The sequence below is a fragment of the Trichechus manatus genome, unplaced genomic scaffold (assembly GCF_000243295.1).
Source record: "Trichechus manatus latirostris isolate Lorelei unplaced genomic scaffold, TriManLat1.0 scaffold00037, whole genome shotgun sequence".
Taxonomy (NCBI): Eukaryota; Metazoa; Chordata; class Mammalia; order Sirenia; family Trichechidae; genus Trichechus; species Trichechus manatus.
Window position 1 is genome coordinate 14,702,347 of NW_004443973.1, and position 25,938 is coordinate 14,728,284.

The following is a 25,938-nucleotide window of genomic DNA, read 5'->3' on the forward strand; positions in this document are numbered from 1 at the left end:
AAAACAAAAAGGCAGAAACACAAATCAACACTCCCACTCCCTCTTGCACCAAAAATAAACAAAAAACCCTCAACAATTTCTTTCTCCAACTTTGCTAATGGAATTTTCTTAATTCATGTGATTGGTTTTTCTTTTCCTTTAGTATTTCCATCTTGTGTCACACTACAGGCCAAAGAGTCTGATTTACCTGAGTCCTATAAAAGCAGCAGGGAAGTCCACCATGGACAGGTGTGCCAGCGAAATGTTGCATTTGCTGGGGCTTATCTTTATTAATTTTTTTAAACAAGAATTTTTTCACAACAAACGGCATCAACCTACAATCCTTGGAGGGTTTGCTCAACTGTGAAAGTATGAATCACAAACTGAATTAATTTGAAAAAAAAGGAGACAAATATCCATTTTATGGTTCTTTACAGCAACCAGTTATATGATGTATATTTAAAGGACCTTTTGCTGGAGGCACACTGAACAGGTTTCTATAGAAACTTTTTAATAAAAAGTTCAAAGTGTGATGAAAACTATTACCTGAAGTGTGAAGCCGTACTTAAAAAAAAAAAAAAACAAAAAACTAGTTTTATATACTAACTTGAAAATAAATTAGAATTATCAGTTAATACCACTGCCCAAAATACCAGAAACCAAATGTGTGCCTGCTTATAACATAAAGGAATATTTACTTGTTTTACCTTCATATCATTCACTGGCACAAGATCAAAGGCCACTTAGTCTTAAAGCAATCCAGTAACTTCTCTACTGCTCATTTCATTAACATTAATTTCTCTGTAGTGTCAATTTCTGTGGCAGATAACTTACCCAGAAAAATATTTTACACAAAATAATCATAAAAATTCTATATTCTGAAAAAATTTTCAGATACCACCAACTGAGCAACAAAAACAAAATTTAAACAGAACTATTCTTAAAAGGATATTAAGTCAAAGATACACTGAAATAAACTGTAAGCTCAGGAATGAACTATAAAATCAATTTAACAGGACAGAATAACTGATTTTTAGGAAAACAGTATGCTGAAAGTAAAAAATAAAGATGGCACAAATATTACAAATATAATGAAAGGATAAGACCATTTGAGCTGTGCGGTATTCAGATGCAAGAGATCTTGAGGTACAGTTAATGTTATTTAATCACTGTCTAAACATTCCTTATATTCTGAAAATAAAATCTAGTTTGGTTCTCACCTCTCATCTGAACTCCTTGACGAAATGTGTTCTACTGTTACAACGGCTACGAAACCTTACAAAAAAAAGTGGGGGTGCGGGTGGGAGGAGGGGATTTAAATAATGCTTAGCATGGAGCTGCTCTTTTGATAGCCAAACAGAAGAATACTGTTCGTAGAAGGTACTAAAATTTTTTTCACTATGGTTATTTTCAAAACTCTAACATTTAGAGTACTTGTCTGTAATTCTTGGTAGATAAAGCTCTGGGATCAGACAACACGGAAGTGTTTTTACTTAGCATGGGCTTTTAAAAAATATATGTTATTAGAAATCCTTTCTTAAATAGCACCTTTCTTGAAGCTCAAATAGTTTATCACAAAGATTTTAAAAATGCAGTTTGCTGAATTTAAGACAAGCAATAACTTGTTTAAAATATTTAACAGATTATACAGCTTGGGCACTCAGACTCAATTATCCCTAAAGTGGGTTTGTGGTCAAAGTCCCTAAACAATCAAATACCCTGGATTATAATATATATCTATTACTTTTATTATCAGGTAAAAAGTTTTGGAAACACTGCACTGTGGATATTTAAGATTCTAAACACTTTTATCTTCATTATCCTATTCATTCTGTAAACAATTATCTCAATGCCAAATGTATCATTACTGTATTAATCAATAATGAGAAATATTATGTTAAGCACTGCCTTATTTAGTACAAATAGCATTGAGTAGCTACTGGGTTTATCAAGAAGCTACCCTGATAATACAGTTAACACCATATCAACAAATATTAAAGTAGGAAACACTCTAGACTACTATTAATTGGAATTATGAAATTTCTTTTAAAATGAGGCCGGTTTTGTGTTTGCTGGATTTTCAATGTTTTATGTAGAAGAGAAATTACAGAATAAAAGGCCACACATCACAAAATAGCAAAATACAACACACAAAATCTAAATGACTTTTGGGTATCTTTAGCTCTCTAATTTTCCAACTTTCTACTCTATGTGGCAATGTTATATACATGCCAAGTTAGAACTGTTAACAATAATAGTTTAAAGCCACCTAAACAGAAACCAGAGTCAATGAACATGCTATGTAGCCTATCATGATATATATATAGAAAAAATGCATTTTCCTGACATTTGAAACTCACAACTATGAGAGTTCGTTCAATTAAAAAAAACAAAACAAAACAAAACCATGCAGAGTTAACACTAAACTCTATTATAGGTTGGTGGCCAAAAAAGAAATCTTGGGAGTTAATGTGTCAATACTAATGACTTTTAGAATCTGCCTAACTTAAGGACTTGCACAAGTGATACGTTTTAGTGAGAATTTTTTTTTTTTTTAATTTTAGAAAAGGGTAATAATAATAAATGTTTCCCCAAAGCAACAATTTCAACTCTTCAGCCCAAAAGCAGTAACAGAATTGAGAATTAAAATCTGATTTTCCAAGGTATAGTCCTGTCAAATGCTGTATAACAGCAAGTCAAGCTAAATCAGTACATCAACTGAAAAACAAAATAAATGAATAAAAACTCAGAACTATTTTTATAAAGTTAAATAAAACTGAATTCGACAGGAAAATTAATGTGAAACAAGCTTTACAGTCTGGAAGAATCAAATATGAAATGCAATGTAAATAATTACATATTTATCTATTTAAATCAAAACTACTATAAAATCAAAAGTGAAGATTTAAGATCTCAAGTTATTAGGATCCTGCTTTGTGTTATTAGAAGGAACTACTGCAAGGCTTGTTTATAAATGCAGTCAGAAAATCTATACAAGATTATCTTCTACCTAGTGGCTTCTAACTTTAGTGATGAGAAACACAAGCTTTTGTAACAATGTATTGCAACAATCAGTTATGCCTGTTATCAAACAAATCAGGATGTAGTATAGCATGTTTGCTATTGGCTGATTGTTGCAACACAAAAATGCATACGTGAAATAGTCAAACACAGCACACAGTATTACACAAAGTGTTTTTCTCATTTCAAGTTTATTAAAACTTTAGCAGTACAAATTATCCAGGTTGCAGATTATCAAAAGATCAACTAAATGAAGTCCACATTAAAAAAAAAAAAAAAAAAAAACATAGAACAACCCATAAAAGAATGAAGAGGAAAACAACATAAAGATGATTTATCAGCAAGTCTCTAAAACTTAAAATTTGAGACAGAATGGAAATAAGTTTACACAACTCACTTATCCACTTTTGTCTTCATCTGTTCCAGGGCTTGATTCATGATCAAATTTTTTATTTTTGTCATGTATGTGGTCATTTTCCTGACCCTTTGATTTTTGGTTGATTTCTTTTTCCACTGAGGATCTGGTCTTGTCATCCTCCTTGTTTTTCAATGTGGAGGACTTTAATTCATTGTCCTTACTGCTTTGTTTTATTTTTGAGAATGGACTCTGATCTCTATCAGCCTTTTTTTCCCTGTTATTAGCTGAGCTATTATGATCACGATTTTTAGAGTACATTCTTTTCTCACTCTCAGAATTTTCTTTTCTGTGTGAAGTCTTACTTTCTTGGTTTCTGTATTTTTCTTTGTTTCTGCTTTGACTCTCTTCTCTCTCTGAGCTCCGTGAATCTCTCCTCCTTCTCCTTCTATCTTTACTTCTCGATCTTCCTGGTGTTGCTCTTCTCTCTCTGCTTCGTGACCTTCCTCTTCTCCTGTACTCCCGTTCTCTGTATCTATGGTACTCCTTGCTTCGGCTGCGATCTCTGTCTTGGCTTCTAGATCGCCCTCTTCTGCCCCTGTCCCTACTTCTGCTTCGTTCCCTTGTCCTACTATTGTAACTGTGTTTGCTTTTAGTTATATCACGCTCTCTACTCCTAGTCTGAGCGCGTCTATCCTTTTCTTTACTTTTATTATGATCATGCCCATTACTTTTTGATTCTGTCTGTTTTGACTTCTCTTTACTTCCACTCCTTTCCTGATCTTTTCCTTTAGAATCAGACTGCTTTTCTTTTTCCTTAACATTCTCATGATCCCTTTCTTTACTCCTTGAACTCATCCTCTTCTCTTCATGTCTATTATGCTTTGAATCTTTTTCCTTACTCTTTGATTTCTCTTTGCTCTTACTCCTACTTTTAGATTTAGCCCTTTTCTTCACTTTGTTTTTATTATATTTATCATCTTTTTCTGAATTTCTTCTGACGTCTCTGTCTTTGCTACTAGATTTATGATCTTTAACTTTCTTTTCTTTTTCGCTTTTTCTGTTTGGACTCTCAGACATATGTCTGTGATCAGTCATTTTTCTCTCTTTTACTCTAACTGGGCTTCTCTGATTTTCTTTTATTTCATTTAACTCACTCCTAAAAAATAAGAAAAAACATTAAAGATTTTAGAAAATTTTACTAGGAAAAGAATGGTGTCTACTATTAGCTAAAATGGTGTTCCATCTTCCTTAAGGTATTCAGAAACAATTAAAATGTCTATTAATAAAATTATGTACAATAGTATAGAAAACTACTTGTTCCATGCATTTGAAATAATATAGTTAAATCTTACTTATCCCCTTTGATCCATCTTTCACCACTTGATACTCTCATTCTTTGAGCTCTCTGCATCTCCTGCCTCCAATGTGGAGGAGTCTCACTACGTCTGAAACGATCCCTTGATCTGGATCTGGAAGGAGTTCGATAACGCTTAAGTAAAAAAGGAAAAAAAATTGAGATATTAAAAATACAAAAGCATTGCAACAATAGCTAAAATTTTATCCTTAGCAAACATTAAGTATTTCTAGGTTCAAATAAAATTTCTGATATTTGTTTGTACTCTACAATTACTAGAATTTCCCAATTTTCAGGTAGGAAATCAATGAGGCAGAGAAACTTCAGATAGTCACACTGCAAGTTCCAAATAAAAGCATTTACTACAGAATACTGTAGCTTTCTATGTCATCCATCTCCCTCAACTATCTCCCTGGAAGATTCCTATCCAAGTGATGGTGCAATAACTCTTACAAGTTGTCACGTTTCAGTTTGGTTGTACGTAGGGTCGGAATTGACTCGATGGCAACGGGTTTGGTTTGATATATTTAATGTTTCCAAGCAAACGTATCTCAAATGCATGGATGTTCATTTATTCAACAAATATTTATTCAGCCCTTAAGTGAATAACCACTCTATCACATACTGGAGGAAACATTAGTCAACCAAGACACAATTTTGCTCTCTTGTAATTCATATTCTACAGGGCTAGAATACACAGACAGACACACAATCAGATAGTAAGCATATATGCAACTACAATTAGAATGAATGTAAATGGAAAAATAAAAGATGCTCAGAGTATATAACAAAGATAATCTGATCAAGTATGGGGAAAGTGTGCAAACAGTTAAGTGATAATTAAAAGCTGAGAACTGAAGGATGTTTACGACAAGCTAGGTAGACAAGAGGAAAAGGGGGTAAGGATAAAGGGATGAAGAAAAACATTTGAGGTGTAAGAAATATCATGTCTGAAGATACTGAGACAGGAAGGAACATATGTTTTAGAAATAATCAGTAGACAGATTAGTATGGCTAGAACTAAAAACTTTGAAAGGGAAAGTGGTATTAGATAATACTGACAATGATGCAATAGGGACTAGATTCTGGGAGGTCTTGTAGGTAGGCCATGTAAGAACTTTGCATCTATCCTAAAATCAAGGGCAAAGGAGTGGCATAATCAGATTTTTACTTTTAAAATAACCATTCTAGTTAGTGATTCCTAAGTGTGGTTTAGGAATTCCAAGACTCAAGGGATCTGTGAGGTCAAAACTATTTTCATACTAATATCACATTATTTGCTTTTTTCACATTGATTCTTTCATGATTATACAGTGGAGTTTTTCAGACTACATGACATGTTTTTATGTGTCTGCTTTCACAGCTAATGGAATGTGTGCTTATATATACTTGTGTTTTAAATATTTCTCAGTTTTAATTTCTAAAATGGTGAGCACTGATAGATACAACCCACAACAACGAAAGCCCTTTCGGGTACTCAATAATTTTTAAAAGTGTAAAGGGGTCCTGAGACAAAAGTTTGAGAACTGCCAAGACATCAGTTAGGAAGCCATCATACTAGTTTAGACAATATATGATGATGAATTGCATTAAGATGGTGGGATTAAAGCTTGAAGAAGCAGGGATTTCAGAGTATTTAGGAGGCAGAACTGGCAGAATTTGGAGATGGTAAGATATACAGGCATAAAAGAAATTGGAGAATCAAAATGATTCTTTGGCTTCAGGTTTAAGTAAATGCACAGATGATGGTGTCAATCACTGAGACCAGAAATCTGAAGGATCAGGTCTGAAGAGCAAGTGTTTATGTTCAGCTTTGGGTATGCTAAGTCTGAGGTGCCCATCTGGCAGCTAAATGGCTGCCTGATAAGACTTTCATGCTGAGAAGAGTAGAAGAAAATTTGACAATTAACAGCATACACATAACAACTGAAGTCATGGGAGTGATGGGGCTGCCCAGGGAGCATTTGCAGAGCGAGAAGAGTTGGAACCTGGAGGTACTCCAATATTCAAAGGTCAGGTAGCAGAGTATGAACTGGCATTGGAAATTTAAGACAGGTTGTCCACAGAAATAGGAGGAAAATGTCATGGAAGCAGAGAGGAAAAGAGTATTACAAGGAGGGAGATCATGTAACTTGAAGACTGAAGAGGATCCACTGGATTTTGTGACATGGTGCTGACTATATAGCAAAAGCTGTTCTCAGTAGAACGGTAAGGGTAGAAGAAAAAGAAAAATTGTTGAGGAATGAATAGGGAAGAGAAGAAATAAGATACTAAACACAGTCAAATTTCTTAAAAGTTCTGCAAACATAAAAAGATATTTAAATTCTGATGAATTCAGTCAAGAGAATGAAATACTCTACATTATAAAAAGGGTATACAGTATTCAATATCCACATCTTCCCTAAATTTTAATATTTGTACAATAAAATAATACTTAAAGATGCACTCTAAAATTATTTAAGGGACACAAATGCAATATCATAAAGATTTCTGGGGGAAAAATAACCTACCCTTGGTCCTCTTCCTTTAATTTTCCTGCCAGACCTAGTAACTAAAAGTCGCCTCTGATATGAAGCAGGCTGGGAGTTAGGTGGATTACTAGAAGGAAGCAAAGGGCAAGTTAAAACACATTGTTTTATAAAAAATGAATCTAGAGAATATAGCTTTACTGATATAAATTAATAAATTTAAAATCATATATATATATATATTTTCAGTGGTTCTCAACCAGGAGTGGTATCAATTCCAAGTAGGTGTCTGGAAAAGTATGTAAGCATATTTTTAGTTGTCAATGACTAGGGGGTGTTACTGACTCTTAGTGCCCAAGCAAGAGTCAGGAATGCTAAAAGTCTTATACTGTTTGAGAATGAAGGACTACCCTGCCCCAAATGCCAATAGCTCTCTGTTGAGAATCATTACTAAGATGAATCATTAAGATGAAGTTAATCTGCTAGTGCTAAGAAAAATTAACATATAAGAGCTCACAGTGGGAGCTCTCAAATGCTGTTGAGTACAATTTTAGTACTATCTTATTCCAGAGAACCTGATTATCCTATAAGCAGTTGTTCATTAGTTACAGAACTATAGAGAAATGTAACTAATGTGAATTAAACAGAGACAAACTGGTCTGAAAAAAGTTTACACCATGGTTTATGTCAAAAAGGGAAACTTTGTTTTCAAAAAATAGTTGTATGAGTTAAAATTTAATTAGCACATTAACTGAAACCATGTAAGTGAAACTTCTTAAGTATTTAAAAAATTAATTCTAAAGTAGCTCAAACATTTCCCCTTTAATATTTATTTCCTTAGGAACACCCTTTCCTAATACTACTGGAAAAATAAATTCAATCCAATCCCTCAAATTTCAAATAACTAAGTCTTATTTTTATAATTTTACTGTATTATGAAAGCATAGGAAAATCACTTAGAATTTTATCACCTGTATGTTATAACCAGGAGACCTGGTGGCACAGTGGGTTAAAGTATGCAGCTGCTAACCAAAATGTTGACAGTTTGAACCTACCAGCTGCTCCACAGGAGAAAGAAGTGGCAGTCTGCTTCCATAAACATTACAGCCTTGGAAGCCCTGTGGGGCAGTTGTACTCTGTCCTATAGGGTCGCTATAAGTTGGAATTGACTCAACAGCAATGGGTCTGGTTGTTATAACCACATAATCTGATCATTAATAAGAGAAAAGCTTCAATTTTCTTCTTCTATTTTTGGACATAATTATTAAAATGATTCATTAAAGAACCAACAGAACTACTGATGTTAATATCGTAAATTTATATAGAAAAATTATCAAAGCACTTGAACGTAACATTAATTTTCACCACAGTATTGTAAGTCAGGTGGAAAGCGGATGGTATTTTCCCCTATTACACAAACTGAAAAATTAAAGCTCTTACTTGCTAAAAGTTTAATACATACAAATAACACAGTACTATACCATCTCATCCATAAATGGAATTGGTTTGCAATGCCACTTGATGTATCTTTTTTTTGGATCTGCAGTGCTTTATTTAAGGGAAAAAAAAAAGGTAACTTACTTTAAAAAAAAAAAGTAACTTAAATTCTTATAATTTATCTTTCTAGCTATGTGTTGAGCAATAAGGAGATTTGCTAGCAACATCCTATAAAAAAGATTTTAATCTTGGGCCAAAATCACCAATTAAATCTTATACAGAAAGAGTAAAAACTTTTAAAAAAGGAAAAAGTCTATGGTTAAGAGTGTAGGGTACTCTACAAAATACACACATTCACATACCAGTCTCTTTCTCTCTCTCTTTCTCTGGTTTTCCTTTCTTTTTCATCAGCTTTAGGAGGACTTTTTCTCATTAGGAACCTATTTTCAGGTATAGGAGGGATCTCTTCCGGGCGTACGGTAGACTGGGGTTGTGCTTCAAGATTTTCAGCCTCACTTTCACTAGATGCGCTTAACAGAAACACACAAAATAAGATACATTTAACTATTATGTACTCCTAATTTCCAGTTGCCGGTATTTCTTTCCTTTATAATACGATGTCATGATATATACACTCTCCTGTCCCCCATAAAGATGCCATCAGACAGGAAAAATTTTTCTCCATTCCTCTGACAAATCAGCTTAACTAACCAAAAAAAAAAAAAAGGTTTTTTGTCATCATATTCTCAAAAAATATTTTCCTTGAAAATAAACCCAAAATATAAGACTCCTTGGTTAATATACTGATAAATTCAAAATATTTTAAAATGTAGGTAAAGAAATTAGTTGCTTTTGAGACAACAGGCAGATAAAGACAATGATAAGTTTTAGTACAAACAGAAAATTTCATAAAAAATGGGAACAAAGAAAATACTCTTACATTATCTGCTTTGTTTCCTACTACAAGAAAGAATTATTACTGGTTTACTGTAATTCTCACAAATCCTATATTCTTCCTATAAAATACAAAAACCTATAAAACCCAAAGTATCTTCCCATGGAGTGCACACAAAACAATCTGTGTGGTTCTGTTGAAAATGGAAATGGATGCACTCAAATGTAATCTATATAGACTGAAGAGTATCAAAATGGTCACATATGATACTTAATGCTATGAAATATTTCTTACTATTTTAATGTTCCCATATAATTGATCCAAAATCCCAGTAGATTTATTTATAAACAGAAGGGAATTACAATATAAAACTAGTATTGCAGAAGTAAAATCAAGACCTTTTCTTGCTTTTCTTTCGCTTCTTCTTTTCTTTCTTGTGTTTTCGGGAATTTTTTCTATGTTTCTTTTTCCTTTTTTTTGATTTCTCTTCAGAAGCACTTTCAGAATCAGAAGAATCAGAAGAGGACTGAGAATCACTTGAGCTATCTGAGTCACTGGATGATGAGGAGGAGGAGGAAGAGGATTTATGCCTTTTCTTTTCTTCTTTCTTAGCTTAAATCAAAAACAAAAAGGTTTTGGTCAGTATTTTTAAGATAAGCTTTATAACTGGAAATTCAAATTTTCTGCATATTCTCACTAAGCCCAATATTTAAAATTTAGCTCATCCAGCTATGTGAACTGAGGGGTACATGAAAAACGTGAGTTGGCTTATATTATACAGGAAAGGTGTTCAGACTCAGGATTAGAATCCAGGTCTCCAAATTCATGAGTCTGAGTTAGATTATTAAAACAAAGAAAATTTTAGAAGTTAATAGCTGAGTCTAAAATAACTAAGTTATTTATAATAAACACTGGAATAGCATAGTTTAAAAAAGGGACAGAAGTAATATTTAAGAGTCCCAGATTCTAATCGTATAGTTTTTTTTTTTTAAACTATTTCTCTTATTACCATGATTGGAGGTAGAACTGGAACAGGAAAAAAACAGAAAAAGTACTCTGCATGAACATGAAAAGATAATAAACATGATTCCATTGGCATGGGCTTATGCTTCAATGCCTGAGCATTCCTCTAAGGATTAAGTAACACAGCTTCAGTTGAAGAGCCAACTTATAACAGAGGGCAGTCAGTTACCAACACCAAAAAACTATGTTTTGGGGATCTTTATAAAAAGTCATTTCAAAGTGAAATTTTCATTTAGGTTAAGGAAGTAAAAATTTTTAAAGGGGTCAAAAAACTCAAACGCTCTAAGGACTAAGCAATGAACATAAATTAAACCAACCAGGTGTAATACAACAGGAATCCGAGGAGGATGTGATAAACTGGATAGAGTCTGGCTCATCTAAAGGTATTTCTAATTCAAATCAAGAGACTAACTCAGGCCAGGGGTGGGACAACATTCCATCTTTGATATATGATAATAACTACAATGAATTGAAACACATCATACATGCTAAAACAATCAGTTTATAATGACACTGGTAAATCCTGCCTTTCTTACACAATCTGTACCACTAGCTAACCAAATTTAGTATATGAAGCAAAGTTGCTCATTATAAAGAAATATTCTAGGAAATAAGGGATTATAGTTAGAATAGCATCATTTTGCAACTTATAATGAGGCACTGACCACCAATGACTGCCACAGAGCACAGAAACAACCTGTCCTGTGTGACTCCTGCTCCCATCAAAAGAAATTAAACACCAAGAAAATCAAAACTAAATTGGATCAGTTTTCTAGATCTAATTACCAATATTTAAGAAATGGAAGCACAGACGGAACACATTACAGTCAATCCTCTGTATCTGCAGATTTATCCAACCACTGATTGAAAGTATTTGGAGGTGGGGGTGGGTTAGGGGGAGTCGCTCAGGCTCCTGATGAAGTGCTTGCAAAGACTAAGAAAGAATTAAGTGTAAGTGTTAATAACTATTTACATAGTATTTACACTGTATTAGGATGTAGGTAGCTTATATGCAAATACTACCCCTATTTATATAAGGGACTTGAGCACCCAAAGATATTGGTATCCACAGGTGGTCCTGGAACCAATCTTCTGCAGATACAGAGGGACAACTGTATGTAACACAAGGATGAAATCAGTAAAACCAAGTCTGTGCAATTATGAGAAACACTACAGGACAAATGACCTAACTTCTTCAACAAATAAATCTCAAGGAAACATAAAAGGAGATGGTGAGGGAATCTATAAACAAACAAACAAACAAACAAACAAACTTAAAAGACCCAATCCTCAGTGTATAAACCTTATTTGAACACTGGCACAATTTTTCATATTTAGGAATACATGCGTGTGTGCGTGCATATATACGATTATGGTATTGGTTGTTTTCAACAAGGACCATCTTTTAGAAATAAATAATGAAATATTTATGGATAAAAAGTTATGCCTGGGATTTGCTTCAAAAGAAAAGGAAAGTGGCTTGGGGATGTTAGGTAAAATTAGTTTAGTCATGAGTTAACTGCTGAAGGTGGGTAGTGAACATGGGTGGTCATTATATTCCCATAATTAAAAGAAAAAATCAAGGAGGCCAAAGAAAATATATCTTTGGACTGTCAGCTGTCTGGTTACAGGACCTTACTTGATGGTTTGTGACCTTTGTTATAGCCTTAGGAACATCTGAGGATTTGACTCTTGGCCAAATCTTCCTTGAAACTCTGAACTCAGAATTTATTATGTACTTGACCATCAACCTGCAGCTCACTGTTAAGACTGTTTACCCAGTACTGATGAGATGCTGCTGCATTAGAGAATGGGAGCAAGACAGAAAAGCTCACGGGTCCCCAGAAGTAATGGCTTCCCTAAACTGAGGTAGCCCTTCCTCACCCAGCTGTGTTCCTCAGGATCATATACATACCAAGCGTGAGATACCTAGATATATGCAGGCTGCACCTGGAAACCATGAGATCTCGACTATGCTGCTGCTGTACAAGCGTGTTGCTTGTCCTTTATCCTTTCTTGAAAGTAAGTAAACTTAGTGCTGGGGGAAAGCCTATTTTTTCTCATGAGTTTGATTATAAATCTGATACTAAAACAACTGTTGCTGGTGAGGCAGAGTGGGTGTTGTAAACATGTATAAACTGAATACCTACTTACACATACTAAGCTAAAACCTGAGGAATACGCGGGGGGGTGGAGGGACCCAAACTTTTAAAGAAACCCAAGGAAAAAAATTAATTCACAATAAATATGAGTAACTAAATAAATGAGACCATCTGAGACCACATAAAATGTGAGCAATATCCCACATAAACACAAAACATAGCAGTTAAATTTTATTTGACTAAACATAGTAATATTTTTTTCCCTATGATTAACAAAGTTTTATTCATCAACTTCAACTTATATTTATTTTGCATTGTAATTCTTTCCTGTGACAAATTCCAGCTGACTTTCTTTAAAAAGCCCCCTCCCACCAAGTATATATATATATTTCAAATAACCATTATTTAACTTATAAATCATTTTTCACAAAAACGTTTGAGTGAAGCAAGATATCACAATATGGAAGGACACAGATAACTATTTATATGGTAATATAAGCTGCCAGACCATCAGACAACATTAACTATAAAAACAATAAATTGTGTTTTAGGAAATGTGCACTGAAATAGAGCTTAGAAAGGTTGGAAAGGTGCCCTCTTTTGATGTCTGTCAATATTACTTTATGAATGAAATTTAACTTACATGCCTTTTAGCATGAATCTGTTCAGAAAAAAATGAGACCAAATGATTGAGAAAGAAACAACGGTTAAAGAAATAAGGGTAAGAAAGTAAAAAAGAGAGACTGGCTAGTACCACTATCATGTAGTTCTAGTAGAATGCAGCCTGGGTTTCAAAATCTATATTAACCTAAATTTAAAAATATGATCTAAGCACATTTTGAGTCTAACTAAAATTTTATCCTCCTCAAAGACAACATGTATGTATAGCTGAACAGTAATAGATATATACTCAACATGATGCTAGGACATGGAGATAAAACAATTGGAGAGCACGTGGGGAAGTTCCATAGAAAACTTTGTAAGGCGTGGTCTCTGCTCTCAGAGAGCTTACAATCTATTTGGGAAAATAAGACCAACAACTGTAAATTCAATAGCAAACAGCATCAGAGAACACAGACCTAAATAATAACTCTTGTATTAATATTGACTATAAATTCTATGTGAATTTTGAAGTAAATATGGTGAGAGCAAGAGTAAAGAAGAAAGGCTTTAGAGAAGTATAGTCAGTTACGCTATGACACAGCATATGTGTTCTTAAAAATCACTGTGCTGTGAAAAGTTGTGCAATAAAAAGGCTTATGTGGAAAATACGGTTAGGGGACAATACTTGAAAGCTTTGTCAGTAACACTTCAAAAAAAAGAAAAACTAATAAAAAAGGCAGCACAGTTTTACACATATTAAATGGTTAAGAAACATTAAAAAAAAAAAAAAGACAAATACCATAATAAATATGGCAATTCACTTTGAAAAAGACCTGGGGTTTGCTTATGGAAGTATCAGAAGGGCTGCAGCTTTTAAGTTACTGTAAAGTAGTGGAAAGAGGGTTATCGGAAACTGGATGGAAAATTTGAAAACCAGTGTAGTTAGATTCATATTTGGCTCATAATACAGGTAATAAACTGGGGTAGCTAGTAGAGGTTTGAGGTTTGTGTCATGCGTGTTTTGTGTATTCGTACTCAGTTTAGCTGGGTATGGTTTTCTGCATTCATCTAGTGTTGCATACAAGATTACCCATAGGCAGATATGAATTAGAGCTATGCCTAACTTGTTTTCTTATGTATCAATCTCATTAGAATAAACGCATGTTTTCAAAACAAGCAGTATAGCAGCATGAAGTGTATTATGATATGAAATGAGGGTAGGAGAAAGTAGTGAGGATTAATACCATTTCAAGTATTTACAAAGGGCTAGCACCATACAAAGTTCTTTACAGATGTAATCTCATTTAAGGATGAGTAGATTCTAGATAAAAAAGGAAAGATTTTTAGACAAGGTGAGAAATAGAAAAAAGGCATGGTACAGTTTGGATAAGATGAAGACTCATCTCTCCCTATTCCTTCTGCTAAGTATAGCTAGAAACCCTAGGCATAACACAAAAAAGAAACATAAGAAGACTCTGAAAGGAATAAAGAAAGTAGCAAACTACCCAAGGACTTCTGGTCTTGAGGACAACACAGTGGCTGGGTTCCTAGGAGTTTTCTTTCTGCCTCCCACATAACCTCGACTGTATGCTGGAGAAGTCTGCAACTCAGAAGTGCAAATGGGTCCAGACAAAAAAAGTTCCAAGAAAAGCCTTTTCTCTTCGAAGGACCAGGAAAATAATGGTCTGGCAGGACAGAAACCTTTTTGCCAATACCTGCCATATTCCAACCAAACACCACAGAAAAAACCATGGATTTCCCCTTCAAGCTGGGGGTGTCAGCAGAGAGCAGCTGGGGAACCTGGACTTCCAATTCCCCCTCTGGTGATGGAAAGCAGAGCTCCCCCTTCCCTTGCTACACTGATGCCAACTGAGACCAAGTGAGGAGTCTGGACTCCAGCAGCAGATTTCAGAGAGGTGGGAGTTGGAGAAAGGCATTCTTTAAGCCTATGTATCAAGTACGAGGCAGACCCCCATGTGGCCCCCAAATGAAACTGATCAGAATTAATACAGCAAAAGGTTTGAAAACTATAGTATGAAATAGCACCAAAGTTTTCAGATTGGTCTCTGGGTAGCACAGAAACAAAGCAAACCAGAATAGCATAGCAAGGGCTCTGAAAACTAAATTATCACTGGAACCACAGCCCATAAAGGTAGGCTAGGACATGTACACTAAACCTAAACAGAGTGACTGCTTGCTAAAATAGAAAATTTAAATAGAATCCAGAGTCTCATAATACCCAAAATGTCCAGGATACAATTTTAAAAAAAATTCACTCATCATACTAAGAACCAGGAAAATCACAACTTAAATGAGAAAAGACAATCAAAAGATGCCAACACCAAGAGGACTCAGACATTGGAAATTAACTGACAAAAAATTTAAAGAAACCACCATAAATATACTTCAAAGAGCAATTATGAACATTCCTGAAACAAATGAAAAAACTGAAATCTCAGCACAAAAATAGAAGACATAAAGAAGAACCAAATGGAAATTTAGAACTGAAAAAACAGTAACTGAAATAAAAACTCATTGGATGTATATAATAGCAGAATGGTGATGACAGAGGAAAGAGTCAGTGAACTTGAAGACAGATCAATAGAAATTATACAATCTGAGTATCAGAATATACACTGAACAAAAAATGAGCAGAGCTTCAGAGACCTGTAGAACAAATGCGTGACTCCTGTAATCTAGGAATTCCACTTCCAGGAATTTATCCTACATGATAAACATTCACAAACATATAGAATGATCTATAAAATCACTCATTTCACTATTTGTAATATTGAAAGCAACATAATGCCCACTAATAGAGAACCAATTACATAAATATTAGTACATATACACAAATGAAATGGTTTCTAGTCATATAAAAGAATGATACACAAGAAATCAATAGTAGTTGTTGTCTTGTGTAGATGGGAATTGAGAGGCAGAGATGGAAAGGAGCTTTTCACTGACTGTTCTTTTTATGGAGCCCTGGTGGCGCAGTGGTTAAGAGCTCAGCTGTTAACCAAAAGGTCAGTAGTTCGTCCACCAGCTGCTCCTTGGAAATCCTATAGGGCAGTTCTACTCTGTCCTATAAAGTTGCTATGAGCCAGAATCAACTTGATGGCAACAGGTATGGGTCCTTTTTATGTTTCCTAAATTTTGAACCAAATGAATGTATTAAATTAAAAATTGAAGACGTTTTTAAAAACCTACTTCTTGCCTAACCACTTACACAAAACCCATTTTAAAGTATCTTTTACAAGCATGTAAGTACCCTTACGGTACAATGGAACAGTACTGAAAAGCAAAAATCATAATGCAAGTTAAGACTCATAACAGATGAAAAGGCATTGCAAAGATAGCACTTGCACTTCTTGAGCCATTTCTGGTTAGTTTATTTTAGATTATGTAATTTGCTTATCACTACATAAAAGAATTTCCCAAACCTATTCACTGACCTTTTTTTTTTAAGGGGTAGAGGGGTATCCTGTCAATGAAGTATTGAATTTACTAGTAGATATTAAGATTAAAAACAAAAAACTCTATTATAACATTTTACTTGTAAAAACCTAAGATAAGAAAATGTTGCCTTTCTTGATTTTTGAGATCTATAAATTTTATAGCAATGACTCTCACTTGAAACCTTGATATTGAAGGAAATTTTTAGATCCAATCAAAATAAGGTCTGAAATAACAGCACTATTCCTGAAATGGGTCTCCTGTAGGCAATTTCATTTTATATCACTGGTCTCCTAAACAATTTCTAAGTTTAACATCCACTACTTCCCAGTAAAAATGCCATTAGTACAGACTGTCTCACTTCCAGAATAAGGACACTGAAATGGCCCCTGTCACCACAAAAAGGAGTGTCTGGTGTTCTTCTTCATCTCTTGAGCATAAGATACACGAGCTGCTTTCTCTACTGGGCAATTTGTTTCCTACCAGATAGGCAAAAATTCTTCCCATTTAACTGTCATGTTATCACAGCCCAGTACATGTTCCTGTATATTCTATAACAGCAGTGCCCCCCATCTTGTTGTATGGCCAAGATGGACAGACTCCTCTTTAACAACCGGAATGACCTAAGGTCATGTTAACCTCCTGAAAAACCAGAAGTACCATAATCAAGGTTGTGGTTTCATTTTCTGGTGGTCTGTATTCTATCCTCTACTCTGCCCCTAAGAACAGCGCATTGTTGAGCATCGACAGGGCGTCCAGTTTTTAATTAGCCTCCGGTGTTTCACTTTTACGTCTGTTAGAAGGGTCTTCTCCTTGACCCTGAACCTTCTCTGACACACTCAAATAGCTACAAATAGCAGAATCTCCAATCTCACAACAGCAAAAGGAGAAAGGCCCAAGAAGATTGCCCAGACTCACCAAGACCATACACAGGTGGGCCCAGACAGTCAGATTTCTTCAGAAGTCTTTTTGTTTTCTTTCAGGAAGTTAAAAAAAGAAAAAAAAAGATTCTGTATTTATTTCTTCTTAAACTGAGGTGTAAAACTCTAAAATAAGGTTTTAAAATATCATGATGATGAACACCACAGTGCTGCACAAAGTTTTTTTGACTGTTCCCAACTTAAAATTCTTTGAAGAGGCCATCAAACTTATAAAACTGGATATAAGACACAGCTCTGCCTAAAACAAGATGACATAAATGCATGAAAAAATCCATTCTGACTAATGTTCTGAGTGGTAACTGAAGGACTATGGGGTAACAAGTACCAAAATGTGCAATCTCAAATACAAAGATCCTCTCTCCATAGGGTAATCCAGAACATAACAGGCATGGGAGGTCTAGCTCAAAACAAATCCGACCTTTTTAGGGACTCCCGGGCAGATGCTAATAAGGGCTAAAATTCCCCCACCTTGTTGAAACTGATAAGACTAAGGTATGTTAGCTTAGCACGAGTCTGAGTAACATATACTAGGATACTACATCATCCTTCAGCACAACTTTTAGCACAACCTCTTGGCCACAATGGCATGAGCAATATTAGCATTTATCTCTTCAGGTGCTGACTGACCACAAAGATGTAAGTAATAATATATACAAAAACCTACATTCCTTCACATTCTCATCCTTTAGGCAAATATTCAAACACTGCCTTTTTAGTACTGAAAGAATCTTTAGATTAGGGAATCTATGGTAACTGTTTATGGTTTAAAATTTAAGCTTTTTTATTTCCTCAACCTCTTTCTGAATATACAAGCAATACAGTATCCTTAAGTAGAGAACAGATCCTAACACAAGAGACTTCAAAAGACTACAAAATAAAAGAGAGGAATAAGTTGCCAAGTAGAGTATAAAAGAAGATTTACTAGAGGATGTGAGAGAAATAATGTCCTAAGTCAAAACATTCCAGTTGTACTGATAACACTCTGAAGAATTTAAACTTCAGTAGGTCCAGGGTCTAAAATTTGCAAACATTAATATAGATTGCTTCTCAGAATTTAATTCTTTAAAAAATATAAATGATTATATATTTATAGAGCATTACTCACAGATACTCAACACCACCTGATTCTTTACTGAATCTTCAAGAATAAAAGACACATATTATACCTCTTATTTGTAAATAAGGATAGATAGTCAGACTCATGAACAAGAAGTTATACAAACATTTCAATTGCGAGCTGTAGTATATACCCGCAGATGGTTTACAAGGTACTTATTTGATATGACGTGGAAAAAAATGAAATGATCAAAGTGGAATACAGAAACAGAAAATTAAAAATAAGCATTTTGCCTTCTCTATGCCATCATGGTTCTTGTTAAATTAAAACAAAACAAAATGTGCGTATTTCTAAATGGTACAGAGCAAATCAAGTTTACCTAAAAGGTAAGAACAGAATATTTTACTTGGTGCAATTCTGAAAGGAATGTTGAAGATGTTTAAAGTTTAATGAGTCAGTGCCATATAATGAAAAAAGATTTAGATTTGGGGCCACCAGATACAGGAGCCAGTAGATGAGGCCTAGCTCCCAGATGTGGTAAATAGCTTAATCTCCACTAGCTTCATCTATAAAATGGGGAAATAATATTACAAAGTTATTGTGAGCATCAGAAAAGATTACAGATAATGCATATTTGTTAGCCATAACAAACTAAATATCAACATTATTATTACCTGGACTAGTAGCAATTGAAAGAATAAGAATCAGTTTAATACATGTTATTGCTTTCTATTCAGATTTGAAAGTAATCTCAACCCGTTATTTTTAAATTGTCAGACCCAATATCTGTAACGAATGGTAGCAGTCATCTATTTTATATAAAAGTATAGGTAATATAAAGATTTAAAATATTTACTTAAAATTGTTACCATTTCAAATATCACATTAAACTATTAGTCATATTAGCTTCTGGTCTAAGTGAAAAAAGTTTTTTTTTTAAGTTTAAAGCAATCTTTTGTTTCTTTTTCTTTTTTTAAATTGTACTTTAGATGAAAGTTTACAAAACAAACTAGCTTCTCATTAAACAGTACCATATTGTTTTATAACATTAGTTAACAACCCCACAACACGTCAACATGCTCCCTTCTTGACCTTAGGTTCCCTATTACCAGTTTCCCCATCCCTTCCTGCCTTCTAGTCCTTGCCCCTGTGCTGGTGTGCTCCTTTAGTCTCGTTATGTTTTATGAGCCTGTCTAATCTTTGGACGAAGGGTGAACCTCAGGAGTGACTTCATTACTGAGATAAAATGTTGTCCGGGGGCCATACTCTCAGGGTTTCCCCAGTCTCTGTCAGGCCAGTAAGTCTGGTCTCTTTTTGTGAGTTAGAATTTTGTTCTACATTTTTCTCTAGCTCTGTCCAGAACCCTCTATTGTGATCCCTGTCAGAGCAGTCAGTGGTGGTAGCCAGGCACCATCTAGTTGTGCTGGACTCAGTCAAAAAAAGTTTCTTAAACTTGCCAAATGCTCCCGAATCTAAGCCATATATGAAGAAGAAATAATTTATTCCCTCAAAGTTTCTTAGCCTATCTTTCTCTCTTCAATTTTCATCCTCCGCCCACTGCCTCTTTCCCTAGAAGAGTATTTGCCATACTATTCAGATAATTACAATGAAAAAACAAAGCGGAAGTAGAGGGCAAATTACTGCAAATTAATAATAAGGAAAAGTCAAGCAGTTCTATGGTAAACGAACAAAGTAACAAGTAGGGTAAGACATTTAAAACAACAAAAATATGTTTAAAAACATGTAAACCTCCTATTTACATTAGCTTTAGTGTGACTATCATGTCAACTATTTAGGGTGCTCTGCTTGCTTTGTATGCATGAAAATTCTCAGAAATATGTACTGTGTTGTTTCTTACCTTTAGACTTGGGAATTAGCTCTCCACAACTGAGTATCCGTACCTCAGCAAATGGTTTGCTAGCTGCATCTGTTTTCTGGTTTTCTATCTCTCTCACAACTTCTTGACCAGAGATCACTTGCCCAAAAACAACATGATGCCTAACAGAATCAAGTAAAAATAATTAAATAAAGGCTTCCCATTTTAATATGAATTTAAAGTAGGTTCTAAAATAAATAAAATAATATTTACCCATCTAAATGAGGAGTTGGTTTAGTTGTTCTTTTGGAAGTCATCAGATAGAAGAATAAAAACAAAGTCAGAGAAAAACAAAGTTAGCATCTCTAAAAAGAAAAAGAAAATAACTACATTGGAAACAATGATGCAAACAAAGAAATAATATACTACCTTAAGCTAACAGAATCATACTAACGGTAAGTAGAACAGAATGCAAGATTTTTTCAACATAATGTATTTTTTTAAAACTTTTTCTGATTATAAAAGTAACATCTACTCATTGTTGAAAATTTGGATGTAATTAAGGTTGGCATCTTGGTGTTATTTCTAACCATTTGTGTTTCTTGCATATATATGACTGGGATTTTATTGAATATTCAATGGCTGTATAATGGTCTACTATACAGACACACCATAATTTATTAAACCATTAAGTATTTTTTAATCTTAACATTTTAGACAGTTAAACCACTGGCCATCTTCTGACTCCCTTAAGACATGTTCCATTGTATCTGAACAAAATTAGGGCATACAGTGTTTACAAATTTTTAATGAGTTGCTAAATGTTAAAATTGGAGATATTCTTACATTAAAAAAAAAAAAAACAGATTTCAGACCTCTTGGGAAAACCTGGAAGATGTGGCCACAACTGGGAAGATGTGGCAACTGGCAATAATTGACCAAAAGCTGAGTAACGGTATACCTGTCTTCTATTACTAGAGGTATTAACAGCTTAGTTTCTTGTCCCGAATGCTTTACTTGTTTATGCTACATGCCTGGGCCTGTAGGCCTTTGAGTTTGTCACCCTTGACATAAAGTAAATTCCACTTTGAAGAAAAAGATCTGGATTTAAAACTTTGGACAAAATCTAAACTAAGCAGTTTAAAAAACCCTATTTTTGCAAAGTGAAGTAATTTTTAAAAATTCTTTTCTTCCTTCTTTTCCGTATCAAGCTTAAAGCTATATAGTTAAGAAGGCTGCTGTCTGAGTAGCCACAAAGACAAGGTGGTACAATAGGTTGAAGATGAGTACTGTTTAAGATTTGTTTTAAAAAAAAAAACTTATAAAAAATCCTTTAGAAGTCTGGAAGAAGGGGACACATTTAAGCTAACCCGTGGTTAAGCACGCACAATATCACAACACACATAAGAAAACAACCAATCAACCAACAAAGCCTAACACTTAGCTGTATTTTTAAATTCACCTAAATTTAGAATAATCTATGCTTCCTCACTGTAGTAGCTATTACTTGAACTTACTAAAATCACCTACAAATGTAAAAACCTAGGGGTACCCTATATATAAAATACATTTATATTGCATATGTAATTTGCATCTAGATACAATGATGTAAGCAATATTAAAATATAACCTTTTGTAAGCTTGTCTATATTTATACCTACATATTCTTTAAAGTCCACTCAAGTATTATTTTTTATGGTAAAAAATGTTAAAGTAGGGAGGAACTTTAGAAACACACTCCAGTTCTTTTCATTTTACAGATGAGAAAACCTCTTTTCAGTATTCTAGCTAGAAGTGATTACTGCCTACTCTGAACTTAAATGAAATAAAATCTGTAAAATTTATAAGGAATTTACCATAAAGTGAACTGTGCTATGGCTTCTTGAACAAAAGCACTTCCCTCAGCAAAGAGCACAGTGCATACGAGATACAGAAAATGTCTGTAGAATGCTGAATGAATGAATCAAACTCAGAGTCCTTATAGGAATGTTCCCCACAGTGGCTTCAAAACAGTTTTATAACCTGATGCCAACTTTAAAGATATTCCTGAAAGCTATACAGGTAGTCCTCAATTTATGATGCATTTGAGTTATGATGAATCACACTTAACCATCCTTTTTTTAATTTTGTGCATCTTATTGTTAGTAATATCTACTACATACAATGTTGCAGCACGTAATTTGCTGATGTTATTATTCTCATATGTCAATTTTATGATTTACTGTTCAAAACGCTGCTGTATAGATTTAGTTTTCTGAACTAAATAAGGGGCTTCAGTTGCTTGAACGTATGGACTCAAACACTGATCACTTTGCTGAAGTCAGTAAGTAGACTAGATAAAAAGTGAGATGTTACCATGAAATATACAAAGAATAAAAGGACCATACTCTCACTAATTTTCTGACTAGAAATGCCATCCCCATTCCCAGAGATAATCCAAACGGTCCAGAACCTTCCACAACTGGAGTTATTACCGCAACTGACAAAATGCCAACGTCATCTAATTATTCTTCATCGTCAGAGTAAATTTTTATGTTTTTTAATGTATGTATTTTATTAAAATATTATCTGTAAGTTTATATGTAATGTTTCCAACCCCCCAAAGATAAAGATCAGATTTATAAAGATACTGATTTTTTTTTTTAAAAAGGCAATAATAATGAAAACTAAAAAAAAAAAACCAGGTATTCAACTTACGTCAGAATCAATTTATGACAGAGTCATCGGAACGGAACCCTGTTGTAAGTAGGGGACTACCGTATAGTAGGATCATCTTACTTAGGAGTTAAGATTCTAAAGTTGTCGCATTAAGGAAAAAATTGTGATAATCAGTATTACTTTTTTATTTCTTAGAAAGGAGTCTAGGAGTTACCAGATGGCGCAAATGGTTAAGCATTCAACTACTAAATGAAAGGTTAGCAGTTCAAACCCACCCAGAGGTGCCTTGGAAGAAAGGCCTGGTGATCTGCTTCCAAAAGATCACAGCCAATGAAAACCCATGGAGCAGAGTTCTCCTCTGACACAAATTAAATCATCTTTTACTTAGTTCAACACAATCAATTTCTCCTTCAACACAGTAATCAAATGTTTATTTAACTGAATGCCACCAGATGAAGCAATCAGTTCACTTATATTTATGGAATGTTATCTAAAAAAAAAAAAACTTATCTTTAAGCATTAAAATCATAATCAGTGATGTTAGGAAGATGGTAGTGTAAGCAGTTGTGTGCTCCTGTCCCCTACAGATGCACCAAAAAAAAAAAGGCCAAAAAATCAGTCCAAGGTTTACAGCAACTATGTGAATACTGAATCAAGGGAAAAGTAACTTCAAAACAGTAGGAAAGCTTTGGTTTTTCTGCCAGTCTGTACCTCATGGTCTGGCTCAGCAGCAACCTTAAGAGCAGAGTCTTAAAACAGGAACCCTGGTCCCTAGATCTGGAGGGAGCAGAACCTTATTCAAAAATTATAGTGTGTGTTTGTTCTAACCTGTCTGAGGGCTATCTGAAAGGCTGACACAAAAGCTTGTCTCTGGCCTAGCTCAGAAATCATGCAGGGCAGAAAAGTGGCAGGCAATGCCTGAACACTGTACCCACCTATAGCTGCTTTGGGATAAAGAGTATGATTGAGGCGTACAATAAACATCTAAGGACTGGGAGGAAAAACCAGGGTGAGTTCTTTGGGAAATTAAGGCATTCAAAAGCACCTGCATATATAAGGGGGAATTTAGAAAGTCACATGCAAGCTCAGGGCAAGATACAAACTCAGAAAATACCTTAGAAGATCCTGTACTTTTATCTCAGCCTAATCTCTAGACCCAGTACAAGCCTAGCTTATCAGTGAAGGAGTGTCCAAGAACAGAACCAAAGTGCAAAGAGTGGGGAAGGTGGTTTTCTTTTCCGTTCATCCCTGACATTCAAGGAAATCTCTGTCAAAATACTAGGTGAGTACAAGCTAAGAAACAGATACCTCAGTGACAACAAACAACCAGGAGGGCAGTCTTTGCAAAATAGTCAGGGAAAGTCACTAAACAAATGCCTTCAACAATCAAAGAAACAGCAAACCCCAGGGAAGGGGACAGGAGGAATCTGATTTCCAGAGTTAACACATTATAATATTCAAATGTCCAGTTTTCAGCAAAAAAAATCACAAGACACACAAAGGAACAGGAAAGGATGACTCATTTAAAAGAATAAAATAAAGTGACAGACACCATGCATGAGGAAGTCCAGACAATGGACTTATTAGACAAAGACTTTAAAACAACTGTATTAAATATGCTCAAAGAGCTAAAGGAAAACATAGACAAAGAATTAAAGTAAATCAGAAAAACGATGCACGAACAAAATGAGAATATCAATAAAGAGAGAGAAATTTAAAAAGGGAACCAAAGAGAAACCCTAAAGCTGAAAAATAAACTAACTGAAATGAAAAATTCACCAGAGGTGTTAATCTGACCCGGATGAAGAGTTGGCCAATTTGAAGATAGGACGGAAGTGAAATTTTTGAGTCTGAGGAACAAAAGAAAAAAAGTGAAATGAGCCTAAGGAACTTGTGGGATGCCATCAAGTGGACCAAAATATGCATTATGGGAGCCCCAGAAGAAAAGAGAAAGAGGCGCAAAGAATATTTGAAAAAATAATGGTCCCAAATATGCCATATTTGATGAAAGACATGCAACAGTAACCCAAAGAGACGTGGGGTAGGTAAATTAATCAGATAAAGTACACTTGAAGTCAAAAACTACTATAAGAGAAAAAGACATTATACAATGATAAAAGGGTCAATTCATCTAGAAGACATAATAATTTTATATATATGCACTTAACAACAGAACCCCAAAATATATGACACAAACACTGACAGAATTTGAGAGAGAAACAGTTCTAAAATAATAGTTGGAGACTTCAATCACCACTTTCAATAGTGGATGGAACACGCAGACTGAAGATCAATAAAGAAACAGAGGATTTAAACAAAACTATAAACTAACTAGACTTACAGACATATATAGAACCCTCCACTCAAGAATAGAATGCACACTGTTCTGCAGTGCATACGGATCATTCTTTAGGAAAGAACATATGTTAGGTCACAATAAATTTTAAAAGACTGAAATCATACAGAATGTTTTCTCTGGTAACAATGGGATGAAAGTAGAAGTCAATAACAGGAAGAAACTGGAAAATTCACAAATATGTAGAAATTAAACAACATACTATTAAATAGCCAATGGGTCAAAGGAGAAATCACGAGAGAAATTAGAAAATAATTAGAGATGAATAAACATGAAAGCACAACATATTAAAACTTCCAGGATCCAGTGAAAGCAGTGCTGAGAGTCCAATTTATAGCTGTAAATACATTAAAAAAGAAGAAAAAATTCAAAGCAAAAACCTAACTTTACAACATTTTTTGCTCTAGAGAAAAG

General features: G+C 34.3%; 1 protein-coding gene across 3 annotated transcripts in view; it reads right to left on the minus strand.

Moving 5' to 3' along the window:
• Window positions 1–544: 544 nt before the first annotated feature.
• PPIG (peptidylprolyl isomerase G) overlaps window positions 545–25,938 on the minus strand; it is a 59,329-nt gene continuing 33,935 nt past the window's right edge. For all 3 annotated transcript variants that reach the window (XM_023730591.1, XM_023730592.1, XM_004375538.2), the window contains 7 exons: window positions 20,784–20,813; window positions 20,553–20,692; window positions 9,911–10,124; window positions 8,980–9,147; window positions 7,223–7,310; window positions 4,711–4,847; window positions 545–4,514 (listed from right to left, as the gene is read on the minus strand). In XM_023730591.1, coding sequence (XP_023586359.1) covers window positions 3,398–4,514; window positions 4,711–4,847; window positions 7,223–7,310; window positions 8,980–9,147; window positions 9,911–10,124; window positions 20,553–20,692; window positions 20,784–20,813 — 1,894 coding nt within the window. In that variant the 3' untranslated portion in view covers window positions 545–3,397. The remainder of the gene's footprint in view (window positions 4,515–4,710; window positions 4,848–7,222; window positions 7,311–8,979; window positions 9,148–9,910; window positions 10,125–20,552; window positions 20,693–20,783; window positions 20,814–25,938) is intronic.